Source organism: Lethenteron reissneri, chromosome 62 (genome assembly GCF_015708825.2).
Source record: "Lethenteron reissneri isolate LAM-NWPU_2019-01 chromosome 62, ASM1570882v1, whole genome shotgun sequence".
Classification (NCBI taxonomy): domain Eukaryota; kingdom Metazoa; phylum Chordata; class Hyperoartia; order Petromyzontiformes; family Petromyzontidae; genus Lethenteron; species Lethenteron reissneri.
This window is the reverse complement of record NC_083840.1, coordinates 6,812,797-6,832,128: the sequence shown is the minus strand read 5'-3', so window position 1 is coordinate 6,832,128 and position 19,332 is coordinate 6,812,797. Positions and strand designations below refer to the sequence as shown.

The 19,332-nt window shown below is 50.7% G+C and overlaps 1 protein-coding gene across 1 annotated transcript; it reads left to right on the top strand.

The window, feature by feature from the left end:
- Positions 1-5,522: 5,522 nt before the first annotated feature.
- Positions 5,523-17,570, top strand: LOC133358564 (tyrosine-protein kinase SRK3-like). The gene is made up of 8 exons (XM_061576929.1): positions 5,523-6,106; positions 10,151-10,272; positions 10,941-11,104; positions 12,116-12,284; positions 13,136-13,288; positions 13,447-13,628; positions 14,978-15,131; positions 15,369-17,570. Exons 1-8 carry the CDS (start codon positions 5,604-5,606, stop codon positions 15,563-15,565), a joined length of 1,644 nt encoding a protein of 547 aa, XP_061432913.1. The 5' UTR covers positions 5,523-5,603; the 3' UTR covers positions 15,566-17,570.
- The last annotated feature ends 1,762 nt before the right edge of the window (positions 17,571-19,332 follow it).

Here is a 19,332-nt window from a genome sequence, read left to right as displayed (position 1 = left end):
ACTTGCAAGTTGACATTCTGATCATTCTTTTATTGTTATGAACTAAAATATTCAAGAGAAAACGCGCGGCATTAACTAACTGCGCTTCACATATTACTAGTAGGTTGCGTATCCTCAGCTGGCCGCATTTGCATGTTATGGCAGAGGTCAGATGGCCCTGCAGGTGATTCGTGAATGCGACTGCGCACAGCGCCCACGCGTCGCTTCTTGCGGTGTCCCACCAGGACAACTTCCACCGCCGCGCCTTCGCAATCCGGACGAGACGCTGACAACCACGACAGTTACCGGCCGACTACAAACCTCTCCACCATCTAGAAACTCCTTGAGCGTCCTGCTCAACTGAAGACGACTCCCATTACCTCTTCCCCAAACCTTTTTGCCCCGATCAAGCTGCCGTCAGACTTACCCCACGGAGACTGCAATTACCGGAGTCTTTGACGGCATTCTTTCAATCGTCGCCTCCGATACAATCACGGCTCTCATTGGTCTGGACATTTCATCAGCTCTTGATAATGTTAATCACCTCCGGAGTTAAATACCACCCCCATGTTGATGGCAATTTGTTGTACACATCAACAACCCCACCAATGCCCAGGGAGAGAACATTGCTCTGAGGACACCACAGCCTCACAGCACTGGTTCTGGTCGCGTGATCTTAAAGTGACGCCAAACTCACTGGCACCCGGCATCGGCTCCCCGCCACAACGCGATTGCCGGCACCACAATTCCCTTCATGGAGCGCATCAAGTTCCTTGGGGTCACTGGATTCTTCCACCTTGTCTCCGGCCATTCACGTCCACTACATCATCATGACAACTTGCAACTATCAAGGCGAAGCTCCTCGTCACCTACGTCCACTCGTTATCGTGGACATTGGCAACATCCTCGCCTGCAGTGGAGTCGGGTCGACACTCGACTTCTCTAACGCCATTCCCTCCAAGTCATCATCAAGCAACATCCTCTGGTCGCAACGGCTACAGCAGCCTTGCTCGTCTCGTCCTGGTGTCCAGCCTCTACGACTCGGCCACCACTCTCTCGACTCTTCATTGGCTCCCTTTTGGCAGCAGCACTCATCATGAAGTCGCGCCGACCTTCGTTATCGCGCCTTCACGACCGCTTCCCCAGCACCACCCCTCGACTCACGACTCCCACCGTGCACTGAAGCAGCTCACAGTGGAACCCTGGAGCAGCAGCAGCAGCAGCGTCACGCAACATCTGCTTCGGACACCGACGTCTTGAACTTTTACAGCCTCACCTCACTATACAATACACTATACAATACACTACACTATACAATACACTTATATACACCTCACTATACACTACACTATACTATACAATACACTTATATACACTACACTATACACTACTACTATACACTACACTATACACTACACTGCAGGAGAGTGAGTACACGTGGCAGTGGGCACATTGTTGTTGACTGTGGGAGAGTGAGTACACGTGGCTGTGGGCACATTGTTGTTGACTGCGGGAGAGTGAGTACACGTGGCAGTGGGCACATTGTTGTTGACTGCGGGAGAGTGAGTACACGTGGCAGTGGGCACATTGGTGCTGACTGCGGGAGAGTGAGTACACGTGGCTGTGGGCACATTGGTGCTGACTGCGGGAGAGTGAGTACACGTGGCAGTGGGCACATTGTTGTTGACTGCGGGAGAGTAAGTACACGTGGCAGTGGGCACATTGGTGCTGACTGCGGGAGTGTGAGTACACGTGGCTGTGGGCACATTGGTGCTGACTGCAGGAGAGTGAGTACACGTGGCAGTGGGCACATTGTTGTTGACTGCGGGAGAGTGAGTACACGTGGCTGTGGGCACATTGTTGTTGACTGCGGGAGAGTGAGTACACGTGGCTGTGGGCACATTGGTGCTGACTGCAGGAGAGTGAGTACACGTGGGTGTGGGCACATTGTTGTTGACTGCGGGAGAGTGAGTACACGTGGCTGTGGGCACATTGGTGCTGACTGCGGGAGAGTGAGTACACGTGGCTGTGGGCACATTGGTGCTGACTGCGGGAGAGTGAGTACACGTGGCTGTGGGCACATTGGTGCTGACTGCAGGAGAGTGAGTACACGTGGGTGTGGGCACATTGGTGCTGACTGCAGGAGAGTGAGTACACGTGGGTGTGGGCACATTGTTGTTGACTGCAGGAGAGTGAGTACACGTGGCTGTGGGCACATTGGTGCTGACTGCGGGAGAGTGAGTACACGTGGCTGTGGGCACATTGGTGCTGACTGCGGGAGAGTGAGTACACGTGGGTGTGGGCACATTGTTGTTGACTGTGGGAGTGTGAGTACACGTGGGTGTCGGCACATTGTTGTTGACTGTGGGAGTGTGAGTACACGTGGGTGTGGGCACATTGTTGTTGACTGCGGGAGTGTGAGTACACGTGCCTGTGGGTCCATTTCTACTGACTGCGGGAGAGTGAGTACACGTGGGTGTGGGCACATTGTTGTTGACTGCGGGAGTGTGAGTACACGTGCCTGTGGGTCAATTTCTACTGACTGTGGGAGTGTGAGTACACGTGGGTGTGGGCACATTGTTGTTGACTGCGGGAGAGTGAGTACACGTGGGTGTGGGCACATTGTTGTTGACTGCGGGAGTGTGAGTACACGTGCCTGTGGGTCCATTTCTACTGACTGCGGGAGAGTGAGTACACGTGGCTGTGGGTCCATTACTACTGACTGCAGAGTGAGTACACGTGGGTGTGGGCACATTGTTGTTGACTGTGGGAGAGTGAGTACACGTGGGGGTGGGTCCATTGGTGCTGACTGCGGGAGAGTGAGTACACGTGGCTGTGGGCACATTGTTGTTGACTGCAGGAGAGTGAGTACACGTGGGGGTGGGTCCATTGGTGCTTTACTGCGGGAGAGTGAGTACACGTGGCTGTGGGCACATTGGTGCTGACTGCGGGAGAGTGAGTACACGTGGCTGTGGGCACATTGTTGTTGACTGCAGGAGAATGAGTACACGTGGGGGTGGGTCCATTGGTGCTGACTGCGGGAGAGTGAGTACACGTGGCTGTGGGCACATTGTTGTTGACTGCAGGAGAGTGAGTACACGTGGGGGTGGGTCCATTGGTGCTGACTGCGGGAGAGTGAGTACACGTGGCAGTGGGCACATTGGTGTTGACTGCGGGAGAGTGAGTACACGTGGGTGTGGGTCCATTGCTACTCAACACGAGGTGAGATGCCCCCGATGCCCGCAGTCGTGAGTTGGAGGCGGCTGGCGCAAAGAACAGTTCAATACACAGCCTCGCGCCACGTGACGCTCACACTCGGGTGGCTTCTTGGGGTTATTTTTACAATAAAATTTGACTAAAAATGTCCCAGACACGGAACACCTTTGCGCTTCACCACACGCCCGTGCGAGTTTGGCATTCATTAATTCGCAGAGGCCCATCGCCACTTGGGGGCACATCAAAGGGGAATTTCCCTCCAGCTTCCTGCTTGCGGTGGCGTCCAGGGTATAATTATCACGAGAACGAGAGGCTGATGGCTGTGTGTCTGTGTGTTAAAAAGGTCGACTTGGCCTCAACTTGGTACTTGGTGCGGTGTGTAAACATCGCCACTGGGGAGACAAAGGCAGCCGGGCGTGGTGCTGGCCACCTACCCCCACGTGTGTCGTGCGTGCCTTAAAATGGCACTTACCCCAAGAGTATGGCAAGGCTATACGGGCAGCCTTGTCTTGTGTTCAGCAGGAAGTCGAGTGAGTGAGTGGGGGAACAGGTATGCGAACAATTCCCACGGGCATTCAGACTCTGTCTTCTCGACAGACCTGTTCTCCACCTGAGAATGGCTGCTTGCGTTGTGGCCGAAACGTCGGGAGAACTATTTTATTATGTTTTATGTTTATTATTTTATTATTTCCATTCTACGTGACTTTACCGAAAGAACCAAGAAGAAAAAATGCCCACGGGCTCTCTGTGGTACCCGTGCATTATTCAGGCAGTGTCACGTGGTGGTGGTGGTGGTTACCTGCTGTTGCTTCAAAACGTGCATGTGCGTCAAGAGTTATTGTTCTTCTCGCCCTTTGTAATGCCACTGCTGGATGAGGGCCTTCCCATTACTGTGTCGGCCATGGGGTGGTGGGTGACCCCGCCACGCTGGTCCGTGCGGGTTGGCAAAGGGAGGCGAGAGTCCGTCAGCGATCTGCCGCGACATCACCCCTCGCCCCACGGTCACCACGGCCCAGGATCAGCCCTCAAGCGGCTTCTCGCCTGCAGGGAGCAGTCGCTGGCCACTGCACCGCCGCCGCAGACCCTCTGCCGAGTCGTCGATCCGCTGCTGGATGAACACCGCACTTCACGTGGGCCCTAGTGGTTCTTTGATCGTACTTCACCATGCTGGTCCATGAAATACCCGACTAGAAGCGACATTCCTGCGCCACTGCTAACATCAGTGGCGAGCGATATCTGAATCAGCCCCGCTCCGTCCCCTCCCTTAACCAACCTGCGCCGACCAGCATGGTGAAGTATGGTCAAACAATCCCCATAACGCACCCTGCATATGGAGGCCTTCGTCCAGCAGTGGGTTGAACAAGTGCTGTAAATTATCATCACTTCATCTCCTTATTTTTGTTACGATCTCAACGTATGAATCTGACAAAACGCTCCAGAATGCTTGCACAGTACACGTGGCACGAACACGCACGCCGCCTGTATCTGCCGCACGTACTGCCCCCGCTGCTGCATGGCTGAGAGCGACAGAAGACGAAGACGCCCCGTGTCGCCTCTCACGGGCCTGTCAGCAAGTAGCAAGCACCTGCGAACACCAACGTAGCACTCGAGGGGATGGGTGGGGTGGCCAACACCATCCCGACCACCTTTGTCTCTCTAAGTGCTGACGTTTACATACTTCACGAGGTACTAGTTTAAGGCTGAGTCGACCTAGGGGAGGCCCTGGACCGGTTCAGATATTCGTCACCGATGGCCCGAGAGCGTGACTCGAACTCGGGTCGCCGCGAGTCTTCGTGAAGGCGCAGACAAAGATCCCCCGTGTAGCCTCAGTAGGCTGTAGGGGCAAGTGCTGTTAGCGAGTAGAACCTATGAAGGCCGGCATGGCACACGAGGGTGGTGAGTGGCCAGCACCACGCCCGACCGCCTTTGTCTCTCCAGTGGCGATATTTACTGCACACCGCACCAGGTACTCATTTGAGGCTGAGGCGACCTAAGGGAGGCCCAGGACCGGCTCAGATAATCGTCACCGGTGTTGGCCGTGAGCGGGAATGGAACTTGGGTCGCCAGGTTCGCAGCGCGGCGTAGCGGTCCGCGTGTGCTCGCCCGGGGCCCCACCACTCGCGGACGGGACACGATCGCTCAGGAACGTGACCCCCCACCCACCCAGCACTGACATCGCAACACGGGCGCGTGCCTTCGTTCCTGCCACCGCGTCGGAATGCCTCTGCGTACCTGCGAGCACATTCCTGCCCGCCCCGTCACACGAGGAAGCAGCGCGCTCTATAAATGTCACCACCTCGGCGAGTGTGGGGACATTGACAATGCGCGTGGCGAGTTACAACGTCGCCGGCTGATATCGCTTGGACAACAAAAGCCACCATCACCTGCGCACCGCACACCGTCAGACGATGTCGTGCCCTGGCTGCTGTCACAGACTGCGCGGGTATCTGTGCTGCTTCCATAATGCTACACCCGGCAAAACCCACGTCGTCAGTACACCTGAGACTGATGGTCAAACCTATCTCGGAGACAAACGTCCACCGGGTAACGACTCTGAAGTCATCACACATCCACCTCCTCTCTTGCCTAAGCAAATCTCATCACCCGTTGATCGCAGGGGGTCTTACAGAAATACTTGTTTCTCACCTAGCAGTGAAGATAGCGATGACGATGATGAAGACGATGAAGACGATGATCAAGACAGTGTTGACGGCGAGAAGATTTTCGTTGCTGTTCACAACTACGACGCGAGGGCTCATGTCGACCTGAGCTTCAGGAAGGGGCAGCGCTTCCACATCGTCCAAGAGACCAACGCGGACTGGTGGCTGGCTCGGCCAGAGGGCGACACGCAGCAGCAGGGCTTCATCCCGGCCAACTACATCGCCCCCGCGCTCAGCCTCAAGGCCATGCCGTGAGTTGTGTGCCGTGAGTTGTGTGCCCACACGATCCGCTGTTGTGCCGCACGGAATCTCTGTCCACGATTGACGTCGCTTCGCGGTGGCGCATTGCATCCTCTTCGCAGTTCCAGGGGTTTGCGCAGTTTTATTATTATTCACCGCGAGTAGCCCGTCGTCTGCTTCACTGTGGACATTGGCGATGCCGAGATCCCGCGATGGGATCCCGAGATGGCGATCTGCAAAGGAGAGGCCAACGCGTAGCAGCGTCGCCACCCACAGTTGCCCCCTGAATGTCGCGGCCACTTAATGGAAACAATCAAATCGCTGCATCGACCTCCTCTTGCCAGGTGAATGCTCATTGGCCGGCCAGTGATGCCACGTCCCTTGTTCCGCACAGGGACAGCTGCCCCTGGGCATCTCCTTGCATAGACGACAGTCAGGACAATGGTTGAGATGTGATGGCAGGTGCTCTGAGATGTCGAGGCGTTGACGCGCCCTGTAGACCTGAACTCCTTCTCCTGGAGCCCACACGAGCGTAAACATGCGACCGTCTCCATGTCTGGTGGCAAGAAGCCGGCGGTTGAACGTTTTGCGTTCCCGTGATGGGAGCAGTTTCTCCGTAGCACAAGTTCGTTGCACTCCGCTCAAATGTGCCTGCCAAGACGCTCACTCGCACTCCTTCGGGATCTTACCACATGCCTTTGGCTCGTGCCTCTGCACTGGCTCCCACTTAACACTGGCACTGAGTTTCACATCCTTCTACTCGTGCTCAAGGCTTTAAATGGGCTTCCTCCACCATATATCCAGGACTTGATTCAATCGCACACTCCACTAAGTTGATCCAACCACACACTCCACTAAGTTGATCCGGCCACACACTCCACTAAGTTGATCCAACCACACGCTCTACTAAGTTGATCAAATCACAAACTCCACTAAGTTGATCAAATCACACACTCCACTAAGTTGATCAAATCACACACTCCACTAAATTGATCCAATCACACACTCCACTAAGTTGATCCAATCACACACTCCACTAAGTTGATCCAATCACACACTCCACTAAGTTGATCCAATCACACACTCCACTAAGTTGATCCAATCACACACTCCACTAAGTTGATCCACCCAAACGCTCCACTAAGTTGATCCAACCACACACTCCACTAAGTTGATCCAACCACACACTCCACTAAGTTGATCCAACCACACGCTCCACTAAGTTGATACAATCACACACTCCACTAAGTTGATCCAATCACACACTCCACTAAGTTGATCCAATCACACACTCCACTAAGTTGATCCGGCCACACACTCCACTAAGTTGATCCAACCACACGCTCCACTAAGTTGATCTAACCACACACTCCACTAAGTTGATCCAACCACACACTCCACTAAGTTGATCCATCCACACACTCCACTAAGTTGATCCAACCACACACTCCACTAAGTTGATCCAACCACACACTCCACTAAGTTGATCCAACCACACACTCCACTAAGTTGATCCAACCACACACTCCACTAAGTTGATACAACCACACACTCCACTAAGTTGATCCAACCAGACACTCCACCAAGTTGATACAACCACACACTCCACTAAGTTGATCCAACCAGACACTCCACCAAGTTGATCCATCCACACACTCCACTAAGTTGATCCAACCACACACTCCACTATGTTGATCCAACCACACACTCCACTAAGTTGATCCAACCAGACACTCCACTAAGTTGATCCAACCACACACTCCACTAAGTTGATACAACCACACACTCCACTAAGTTGATCCAACCAGACACTCCACCAAGTTGATCCATCCACACACTCCACTAAGTTGATCCAACCACACACTCCACTATGTTGATCCAACCACACACTCCACTAAGTTGATCCAACCAGACACTCCACTAAGTTGATCCAACCACACACTCCACTAAGTTGATCCAACCACACGCTCCACTAAGTTGATCCAACCACAAGCTCCACTAAGTTGATCCAACCACACGTTCCACTAAGTTGATCCAACCAGACACTCCACTAAGTTGATCCAACCAGACACTCCACTAAGTTGATCCAACCACACACTCCACTAAGTTGATCCAACCAGACACTCCACCAAGTTGATCCATCCACACACTCCACTAAGTTGATCCAACCACACGTTCCACTAAGTTGATCCTCCACTGAGATCCACCGACGGCGCCCGACTCGGCGTGGCCACCGCGCTCCAGGCTCCGAGCCCTGGGGTCCCCACCGGGTTTTTGTTCTGCACGGCGCCCAGGCCCTGGAGGTCACTGCGCTTGGAGTTCAGGGAACTCGCAGTCGATGGATACTTCTGAGTCCCGGGTGAAGATCTACGCCACCACCACCACCAGTTGTTTAGCACGGCGACATCCTATCTCTCTCTGGTGCTTGGGATGTCAGTCTCCCATCCCAAGCACGGGCCAGACTTAGCCCTGCTCGCTCAGCTTCTGAAATCTCATGAGACCGGGCACATCTGGCCTCTATTCATTGCGCAAGTCTTTGCTACGTAATGGAGGTTTCCTTACATGCAAAAACCCCTTCCCTCCAACCTGACTCCCACAAGGCAGGGTAGTTGATTCAGGGTACAACACCTTTATTGTCGGTGTGTTTATTTGGTGTAGCGGCCTGGGTATTGTGCCCTCTATCAGGAAATGCTGGTCAAATCAACAGCGCGTTTTTGGAATTCATTGCTTTGAGGGTCAAGGCGGTTGGCGGCAGAGGTCATGACTTGGTTTGTTGGCCGCGAGGGTGAGAGGCGGTTAACTCGGAACCAATTGAAATTGTACAACAAAAAACACATTCTTATATTAACGACATTGCTTATATTGACCACGTTTTTTTCTTACTCAAAACGATCAGGGAAATAATAATGAACCCGATAACCGTTGATGTATTTGCTTTCATTTCTTTATTCTAAGAGTTGGTTTTACCAGATTGGCTTTGACAGCGATCCTTATTTGGGAAGGTGTCTCGGAACGTTGAGCCCTGACGGCACAACTTCCGTGCTGTCTGCTGCCCGTCTGGGAACCCCGTTGGGCAGAGACTGATCAAAAGCGGCTCTCCACGTGAATCACGAGTATCATCGGCAGGCAGGAGGACGTGGAAGCTGCGAACAGAGACAACAGTTCGTGTGGCTCCCTGTCTCTGGGTCGGTGGTCCTCCCACGGGGCTACGCATCGGTCACCGGGCACGACTGGGAGGGCCCCATCATCTCGTGGTCACAGCCGCGCCTTTTGGTGCCTCGAAATCACCTTTGGATTGTAATTTGTCATGGTGGTCGGGGGTGGGGAAGCTGACATTTATAATGTATTCACCTTGTGTTTTTGACTTTGTTGAATGCTTGCACAGGCTGCATGGAAAGTCCCTCCCACCCGCAGCTCACACCAACCAAGTGAACTCGTGGAGCTAAACAAAGCCGTGGGAAATTCCAACCTTTCGTGTTCAGACGACTCGCTACGATTGGGCGTATTCACAACGTCATTTCACAACAGCCACTCCCGTTCTAAAATCACGTTGTAAATAGGCCTTAATGAACGTAAACTAAAATTGCTCTTCAAGTCCACTCGAGCACTGTGACTGTAGCTAGTGAACAGGCTGTGCGTTCGGAAGGTATTCCTCCCTACTACTAGAAGTGTCCATAATAGAGGGGCTTGTTTTTGGGTTACATCGCGTAAATATATAAATGTGTCGTTAAAACCCGCCACCACCCGAAAGCCAACTAGTAAGGGTTGTCACGTAAACAGAACGTGCCAATTCGTTACTAGTACAGCACACCGGTGTGTTGGAGAGCCAAGCCACAACATTTACAATCTGAGTAAGATGCTAAAAGTATCTTAGCGTTTATATTATTTGGGTCTTTCGGTAGAGTCACGTAGAAAGGTTCAAATGAATATAAATTAAATAAACAAAAAACTACGACGTTTCGATCACCAGATGACGATCGTAATTAGGAGAATCATTGCACCGCTATCGCCCCTCGGCCTCTTTAACGCCGCGTCGCTCCCCCCCCCCCGTGCAGGTGGTTCTTTGGGCAGATGCAGAGAGAGGAGTCGGAGCAGCTGTTGATGAAGAAGCCCGAAGAGCAAGGGCGCTTCCTCATCCGCAATGCCCGCACGCTGCCCAACACCTACGTGCTCTCTGGTGAGCCGTTCAGGGGAGCCAGCCGGCTCGCCGCTCCAAGGCAAAGAGCCCCCCCCCGCTCCCCGCGCAGCCATCCGCAGCCCGGTGGGTGCCGCGCTGCCTTGGTCGGCGTGGGGGGCCGGGCGTCACTGCCTCGGTGTCGCACGAGCGGCGAGCGCCTTCCGATCGCGGCCGATCTGCCGTGCTGCTCGACGCCGTAGACGCCTGCCCGCCCCCTGCACGTGGCCTGGCTCCCCTGGGGCCCCTGCGGGCCAGGAGTTGCCGTGGCTGCTGTGCACCCACGTGGGGGCTGTCACGTGGGGGCACGGCTGCCACGTACCACAGCTTGTGGAGGCCGCGTGGAATTTGGAAGATGTAGAGTCAGCGAGTTGTGATGATAAACATTTGTTACACTTCATCTCAAACTAACTTAGGGCATAATACATGTGTATTGGGTTAGGTTGCGTAAATATAGATGTGTCGTTAAACCTGCCACCACCCAACACAGCGAATGAGTAAGGTTTGACACACCCAGCTCTAAAACAAACCTTTATTATGGATCATATTGGTCGCGAAAGCTTTCGTGTTAAACTAACTTGGGGCAGCCGTCCCTGGGCTGTGAGATGGCATTTCTCCCGTCTCGCTGGCCTGCGTTAACCCCACTCTCTCTCTCCCGCTCCCCTCCGCAGTGCTCAAGCAGGACGAGGTGATTCACGTCAAAATCAACCGTTTTGACGATGGAGAATTCGGCTTCACCAAAGATGCAACCTTCCCCTCTGTTGAGAATCTGGTGGAGCATCACTCCGCGCATGACAACCAGCAGATTGGTCTACTGACCGAGCCTTGCGAGAAGGTGACCTGTGGCTGTGTCCGACCGGCTCGTGTGTAACTGTGTGCGCGCTGTTGTACTGTAGCTCTACGCTCCCGCAGATATGCTGCCCACCTTCACCCACCTGTGGCGATCGGACACGGTCAAATACCCCCCACCGATGTCATTACGCAGTGTACACACACATACACACACGTACACACACGTCCACACACGTGTACACACGTACACACATACACACATGTACAAACACGTCCACACACACGTACACACATACACACATGTACACACACACGTTCACACACGTACACACACACACGTACACACACGTCCACACACGTACACACACGTACACACACACACGTACACACACACACGTACACACACGTACACACACGTTCACACACGTACACACACACGTACACACACACACGACGGCGTGTAGTGTGTGCGTTGAACCAAGCAAACCCGAGTTCAATTCCCGCCTACGGCTCACGCCAGCGGCAAGAGACTCCCTCTTCACCATGCGATGACTGAGCAGGATGGTCAAGTATGCTAAATGCAGCATGGGGGAGGCCTTTATCCAGCAGTGGATGTCATGATCACAAACACAAACGTGGATGAGGATGATCACTGCGACTGTTCCGTATTCATTGCTAATACTACTTCGTGGGATGTCAACAGTGGGAGGGGAGGGGAGGGGAGGGGGGTGCACTGGGGAGCGCTAGGGAAGGGGGGCCGGAGGGTGCCACGCACAATGGGGGGGGGGGGGGGCACCCTGTGGTGGTGGGGGGGATGTTGGAGGTGGCACCGTTGTTGGATGACGGGCACGGCCACCAGTAAGTGCCCTTGGTGGCAAGCCAAGAATCCCTGGTGCGGGCTGCGCGGGCGGCGTGGGCTGCGTGCGCCCCAGCCCCCAGTGCGGGGTGGATTTGCGGTCGTCGCTTCTGCTCGTCGCTCCGTGCTCGGCGGTCGGGCTGGACGTGCGCTGCTGCGTGTGGACGGCAGCGCGTGACCCTCCTGCCTGCGTCACAGGAGTCGGCGCCGCCCATCTCGGACCTCAGCGTGGAGCTCATGAACACGTGGCACGTTCCTCGATCCTCCATCAAGATGGGGAATATGATCGGCAGGGGCAACTTCGGCGAGGTGTACGAGGGCCGATGGAACGACACCACGGACGTCGCGATCAAGATCGTGCGCACGAGTGAGTGGCTGTGCTGACCGGCGTGGTATGGCCGAAACGACCCCAACTACCAGCCAAAAGCGAGTGGGGAGGCCCTTGACACCACTGGTCGGCTTGGTCAAGTATAGCCAACATAGTACAGCCAACAGATAATGAAACATTTAAAAGCCATTATATACGTGCATTAGTCTCTCTTGAAAATAGCCAGCATGTGGTGTGGGTTCGGGGCATAGCAACCATCGGCAGTGCAGCTTTGTGCAGTAAAGGGCAGTGTATGTACTGTATGTTGAACTTCGTTCGCACCGTACGTAGCCAACTGTGTTAATCAGAGGTGCGGGGAAAGGACACACTTAACAGGAAAAGCAATTCTAAAGAAATGCATTTTAAATCGAGATTTGTAGGTGCTTTACTCCAATATCTTCTTAATGTCGGAAGCAAGAGTGTTCCACGCGGCTGCAGAAGTGCATCTGGAATTGTGCGATGCAGTGAACGTTTTCGATGGCTAGCCAACAGCCGTTGTGAGGATGACCAGAGTTTGCGTGATGGTTTATGCTCCGAAATGTAATTGAGGGACTAAGTGTTGCAATGGTGTGTTCTGGGACTGTTGTTGTTTTGCTGCCTTGCCAAGCTTGCATTTGGTGTTGACAAATCGGCAGCAATATATCATTACTTGTGCAATTTGTACTTCTGAACTTTACGTCCAATTTTTAGCGATTTGCTTACCTTTTATTACCGTTGTTCTTACAGCGTTGTCTTTATTGTTTGTTGATGTAACTCGCTAACCCGCCCTTACTAGACATCTGTGAAAAAGAGCTTCATGGCTCATCAGATTCCTCCAGGATAAACAGAGATTCTGAAATGTTTTATTACAGATTCCAGCTTTGACACGTTTATGAAGGAGGTGAAAACCATGATCTCCTTCAAGCATGAGAACGTCCTCCAGATCTATGCCGTGTGTAAGGAGAAGTGGCCCTACTGGATCGTCACCGAGCTGGTGCCGTACGGAAACATGCTGCAATACCTGGGTACAGCGCTCCAGCCCCATGAGCCACCATCATCAGGCAGATTCCAGAACGCCTCTCTCACATCTCCATTTAAAATGTTCGATTACTGGCAAAGAAAGGGAGAAGGGGAAGTGGGATTTCGCCCTGACAGTCCCGGCTGGCTCTCTTGTGATTCCCAGCTCGCTTTGGACACGAACTGAGCGAGGTCGAGAAGCTGTACATGGCGTTCGGGATAGCAAGTGGCATGGCCTACCTGAGTAAGAAGAGGTGCATCCATTGCGACCTGGCGGCCCGAAACATCCTGATGGGACAAGACAAGATCTGCAAGGTGGCCGACTTTGGACTGTCCCACAAACTAAAGGTACTCCCCTCATTAACACGTGCATTCGTTGTGTTTCTAACAACGGCACGATATTCTTGGTTCTTTCGGTAAAGTCACGTAGAAGGGAAATAATAAAATAATATAAATATAAAACAATACAAATTCTCACGACGTTTCGACTGCAACACAAGCAATCATCATCAGGTGTGAAATCCACAGCAAGAAAATTTGAAAAAAGCGGCGGTTTTTTGTAACGTCAGCACCACGGACAGCGATTTGGCAGTTGGCCAGATGGACGAGTCCATCTATGTTCGGAAAAGAGGAGGGGGGAGCAGAAAATGGAATGCGGTCTGAAAGTCACCATAAGCGTGAACACAATCAATTAAGACCCGAAATGGTTTATCAAATCCTTCCAATGATTGCTAAGCCAGAATCCATCAATCCAGCATGGACACTTGGTCGTTCGGAAGCTCGGCTACACACGAAGCCCTAACCCAGACCCATGTCAAGAGGTCTCCTAAACGGGAGTATTGCTATGGTTATACTTGCCCAAAAGTGGCCCAGGCAGGGCAAAGTCAGAACTTTCGAGACATCGATTGTAAACAAACTTGGTAGGGAAATCCCCTGGATTTGACGATGTTTTATTACCTGAACCCCTACAACATCTCGGAAGTAACAGCCACTGGCTCTCCATCTTCAAGTCTCACGTCATACAGGAGAGCACGAAACGCAACATATTGCTAAGATCCAAAGTGATTGGTGTACCAGAGCCAGGCAAGAGACCATTCTCTGTCATAGAAATACTACTATTGAGCTGTAGCTACACGTTCCTAGGGCATTGGAGAATGGCCCATCTGTGCAGATGCCGTGATGTCGCGCGTGGGAGATGCTGTTGCACACACACACAGGTGGTTTGTTCTTCCTGTGCTGGACTCTCTGGACGTCTTCCGCAGCTGAACACTGAAGACTCGGAGGCCATTGAATGGTTCAACATAATGATGCTCCATTATTAGTATTTTGGACCTGATCTTGTTTGTCTTGGCCACGTGCATCTGCAATCAATATATCGGCAGTAAGTGATATGTGAACTGGTCCTGGGCCTTCACTTGACCAACTTTAACTGACCTGCGTGGTGAAGTATAGTCAAACAAACCCCTATGAGAAATGTGTCCATGATGAGGCCTCCGACCGGCAGCTGATTGATAAAGGGCTGAAATGATATTTTTTATCTAAATATATTTCCATCCGACACAGCCCACAAAGCAGCAGGAAGTGTCCACGTGACAACGTAATTAATGTGCCCTGTTACAACCGTGATTGGTGTTGCACGAGTTGGTTTGGCTAAAGCTGCCGTTGATGTCCGCCGTGTTCCGCTCGTCTCTCCGCAGGAGGAGTACTATGATGCCACAGGCCATGTCGTCCCCTACCAGTGGATGGCTCCCGAGGTCTTGATTCAGTTGAAGTTCACGCGCAAGTCGGACGTGTGGTCGTTCGGAGTGCTTCTCTACGAACTGTTCACCGATGGCAAGCATCCGTATGGAGGTGACCAGGGGGCCCAGCATGCTTGTGCTCTCGAGAACAAACTTTCCCCACAATGCATCGTGCCAGCAACATTTCATAACTTTTACTTCTTATACAAATCAGTTTATTCAGTAACACTTTGTAATTATTGATGAATTTGTAGAGCGGATACCGTGCGGCGTTGACGTGATTACTATACTATTATTGTTGCTATTATTGTTCTATCATACCAACAGTTGTTGTGTGGCGTGTGTGCAGAGATGGATAAGCAGCAAGTACAGGATCTGATCAACTGTGGCAGAAGGCTGGAGAAGCCCGAAGGATGCCCCGATGTGGTGTACCACATCATGCTGCGCTGCTGGAACCGCGAGCATCGGGAGCGACCGTCGTTCTCCAAGCTCAGGGGGGAGTTGCTCACCATGTGTCTGGAGGACGAGAGTCTAGAGGGGCTGTAGGGACGCCGCACGGCCGACTTGTAGTTTGGGCGCCGTGCCGCATTAAAAGACAATACTTATTCACGGTTGAGACAAATACAAATCCGAACTGCCAATGTGGGTCATTCAGATCTTGGATCGGTTTCATATTCTCTGCACGAGTGTGAAAAGGGAATTTTGAAGTGAGGATTTCCAAACGTTTTGGAAATTTTTACGTTTCGTGGTTGTGAGGTCATAGGTCAAAATCGCCTTCACAGAAAACCTGGGGGATGGCAACGTCCAAATCAAATCACAGACGGAGGTCACGTGACCTATAGGCCGAGATTTCTCCGTCGACCAATTATCCTCGTTGTTGGTCTGTGCAGTTGGCTGTTGGTAGTCAATGCAGCTGCTGCTGCTGCTGCCCATTGGCAATAGAGGTGACCGCATAACTGACTCTCGTTTTGCAGGTGAAAAAGATTGGCTAATTTATGCAGGACTTTACTTATTTAAGGATTGGTTGAAGTATACAAATTTGTGGCATAACTACGTCATATTTTCTGGATAACACACTTTCTATAGTTTAATCTCACTCAGGGGAAGTGCGTGGTTTGTTATTTGGCACCTTAATAAGGATATTGTATTACAATTATGATTATTTTTCGTGGTGATGAATTGTTTTAATCACTAATACTAACATTTACATAACTTCCTTGGACTACGAAGCTAGTCCAAGGAAGTTCTATAACTGTATATACGGTGTACAATTCTTGTGTTGCCTGTATGTGTGTGTGTGCACCACTTTGAACAACCCAAGTCCAAGTCGACATTGTTCAAGCTACTGGACAAGTATCGATTGCAAGCGCAGCTGCGTGTGGATGTGCAGATGGGTGAGGGCGTCACAAGGGCCATGCTTGCGGGGACTACAGCGTGGATTGAGCTTGAGTCCACAACGACAGAGATCCCCGGTGTAGGCTTCAAATCAAATCAAACTTTACTGATACAGCGCAATTCGTGCAAAGAATGCAACACAAAGTTATTTACAGGACTGAATGAATATGGAGCGACTGACACAATGTAAACAACAATAAGAATGATATGTAAAAATGTACATGCATAATCAACTAGTGTAACCAAATGCAAAAAAAACGTAATAAAAGCATCCTAAATTTTGATTTAAAGCTTTCGTGACTGCAGGGATTCATATTCTTGGTTCTTTCGGTAAAGTCACGTAGAAGGGAAACAATAAAATAATAAAAATATAAAACAATACAATTCTCACGACGTTTCGACTGCAACACAAACAATCATCAGGTGTGAAAAACACAGCAAGACAAATGATGATTGCTTGTATTGCAGTCGAAACATCGTGAGAATTGTATTGTTTTACATTTTTATTACTTTATTGTTTCCCTTCTACGTGACTTTACCGAAAGAACCAAGAATATAAAAAGCATCCTAATTAAAATAGAATCTAAGAAGGTATTTTAAAGATTTAGTTACCAAACAACCACTGATTCGGATCTCCTCCGGCGAGGCTGTTCCCAAGGCGAGGCCCATCGAAGCGTCCGGCTGCCTCACCATCGGCCTTGGTTCTCGCCTTTGGCATCACCAAGAGAACAGCCCAAGAGCATCGACTCGGTTCATACCTCAAAAACTCGTCAGACGTATTCAGGTGCCAGTCCATTTAGTGACCTTAAAGCAAGAAAATTATCTTGAAATGAATTCTAAAGCTGCGAGGCAGCCAGTGTAGAGACTCGAACAAAGGTGTAATGTGCGCGGTTCTCCTTCAGGTCTTGGGCAGCACTCGTGCTGCACCATTCTGAATGAGTCGCCGTTGACCTGCTGCTTCATTAGGAAGACCAGACAGGAGATAATGCAGTAGTCAAGTCTGCGGGTGATGCAAGCATGCATTAGTCGCTCAGCAATGACACGAGCATTTCTAATGTGGGCTTCAAAGTTCAAATCCGGGGCTAAAAGCACACCTACGTTTTTAACCTCGTGTTTGGCGTTTTGTGCCAGCGAGATTAAACTTGTGAGCACTTTCTCTCTCTGGATTTTGCTTCAATAATCAGCACCTCAGTTTTGTCTTTGTTCAGCTGCAGAAAATTCCGTGACATCCACATGCTGATCTCTTCAATATACTGAATCAGGTTATCGATGGGGCTGACATCATTAGGTTATACTGAAATGTACAGTTGTGTATCATCAGCATAGCTGTGAAAATGAATTCCATTGCCCAGTGGCAGCATATAGAGACTAAATAAAACAGGGCCCAGAATGGAACCTTGCGGAATGCCACAAGCGATGTCTATCTTTGAGGAGGGAAGATCACCAAGGGAAACTAAATTATCTCTACCGGTTCGATAAGTCCTAAACCAATTAACTACTGTACCAGAGAGGCCAATCCACTTCTGCAGTCTATCAATGAGAATGGTGTTGATCAACTGCATCAAACAATTCACTCAGGTCTCAGAGTACAAGGACAGAAAGCGTTTCATCATCAGTGTTCATTCTTAGATCATTCATGACGTTAACAAGAGCCGTCTCAGTGCGATGAAGGGCATGAAAACAGACTGGAATTTTTTAAATATACAGTTGGCATTTAGCTGTTTAAAAAAACTGTTTCTCAATAATTTGACTTACAAAAGCAAGAGGAGAAATGTGCCCGACATTTTAATCATCGAAGGATCTGGGTGACTCTTCTTGTGAACGGGTTTCACCGAGACAGTCTCACTTGCCGTGGGATGCCTGTCAGCATGGGACGATTCACGTTAGCTAGCACTTCCTCTGCCACACAATTAAAGACAGTAAAACAAAGGTGGGGATAGGATCAAGTGAGCAGGTTAAAGGCTAAATGTGCATTACTTCTTTCCTGAGCATCTCTGAGTTAACTGCACAAAGGAGCTCAGAGTGGTTTCATGTCGAGGGAGGGCGCACTGGAGCAAGAATTCACGCACGTGTCATACGACTTGGTTTATACCCACTCTGGCTGTTGTTATCTTGTCTCTGAAGTATGCTGAATATTCTTCACATTTAGACATGGAGATGAGGTGAGAGTGGCTTTTAGAGGCTTGATTAATTAGACTCAATAGTTGAGAAAAGCATTCTAGGGTTGTTTTGATTATCAACCAATTTTGAAAAATTAGCACATCGGGCATTTCTAATTGAATTATTAAATGTAGTGAGATGCTCCCTTAGAATGTGATAATATGCGTGTAAATTAGTCCTCTTCAGTTCTTTCGGTAAAGTCCCGTAGGTAGAAAAAAAATAGTAAATCAGTCACGAAAACTTCAAATCAAGTGTGACTTCGTCTTTCTCCATTTCCGTTCAGCCTTCCTGCAGTTTCTCTCAAGGTCAAGCAGATCCTACTTTCTCCATGGAGGTTTGTTTTTGGCTGTAATATTTTTTAGTTTAGCTGGTGCTATACCATAAATGGTAGCCTTTAATTTGGCATTTAGGTTATTAACTAAATGACGACAGGACAATAACCATCATCTCAATAACCATCATCTCAACCATCATCTCAACAACCATCATCTCAACAACCATCATCTCAACAACCATCATCTCAACAACCATCATCTCAACAACCATCATCTCAACAACCATCATCTCAACTCGAAACACTGCTCCGCCACCGCACGGCACCCGCTCATCGCTCGCAGAGGGATGGGGGGGGGGGCAGCCACGTGGTTCTTGATATATCAAGGTAGGTGTTATAGGCCAATTAACGAGTTTACACCCCCTGTACGTAGCACGGGTGTCTACGTACGTTGCGAAAGAAGTTCAACATACAGGAAACTGGA

What these genes read in the sequence shown, in the direction of transcription:
- LOC133358564 (XM_061576929.1), top strand. Translation starts at nt 5,604, where the DNA reads ATGTCGTGCCCTGGCTGCTGTCACAGACTGCGCGGGTATCTGTGCTGC. An exon ending in AAACATGCTGCAATACCTGG is followed by an intron (nt 13,289 to 13,446) that starts GTACAGCGCTCC and finishes TGTGATTCCCAG; the next exon opens with CTCGCTTTGGACACGAACTG. An exon ending in GACTGTCCCACAAACTAAAG is followed by an intron (nt 13,629 to 14,977) that starts GTACTCCCCTCA and finishes GTCTCTCCGCAG; the next exon opens with GAGGAGTACTATGATGCCAC.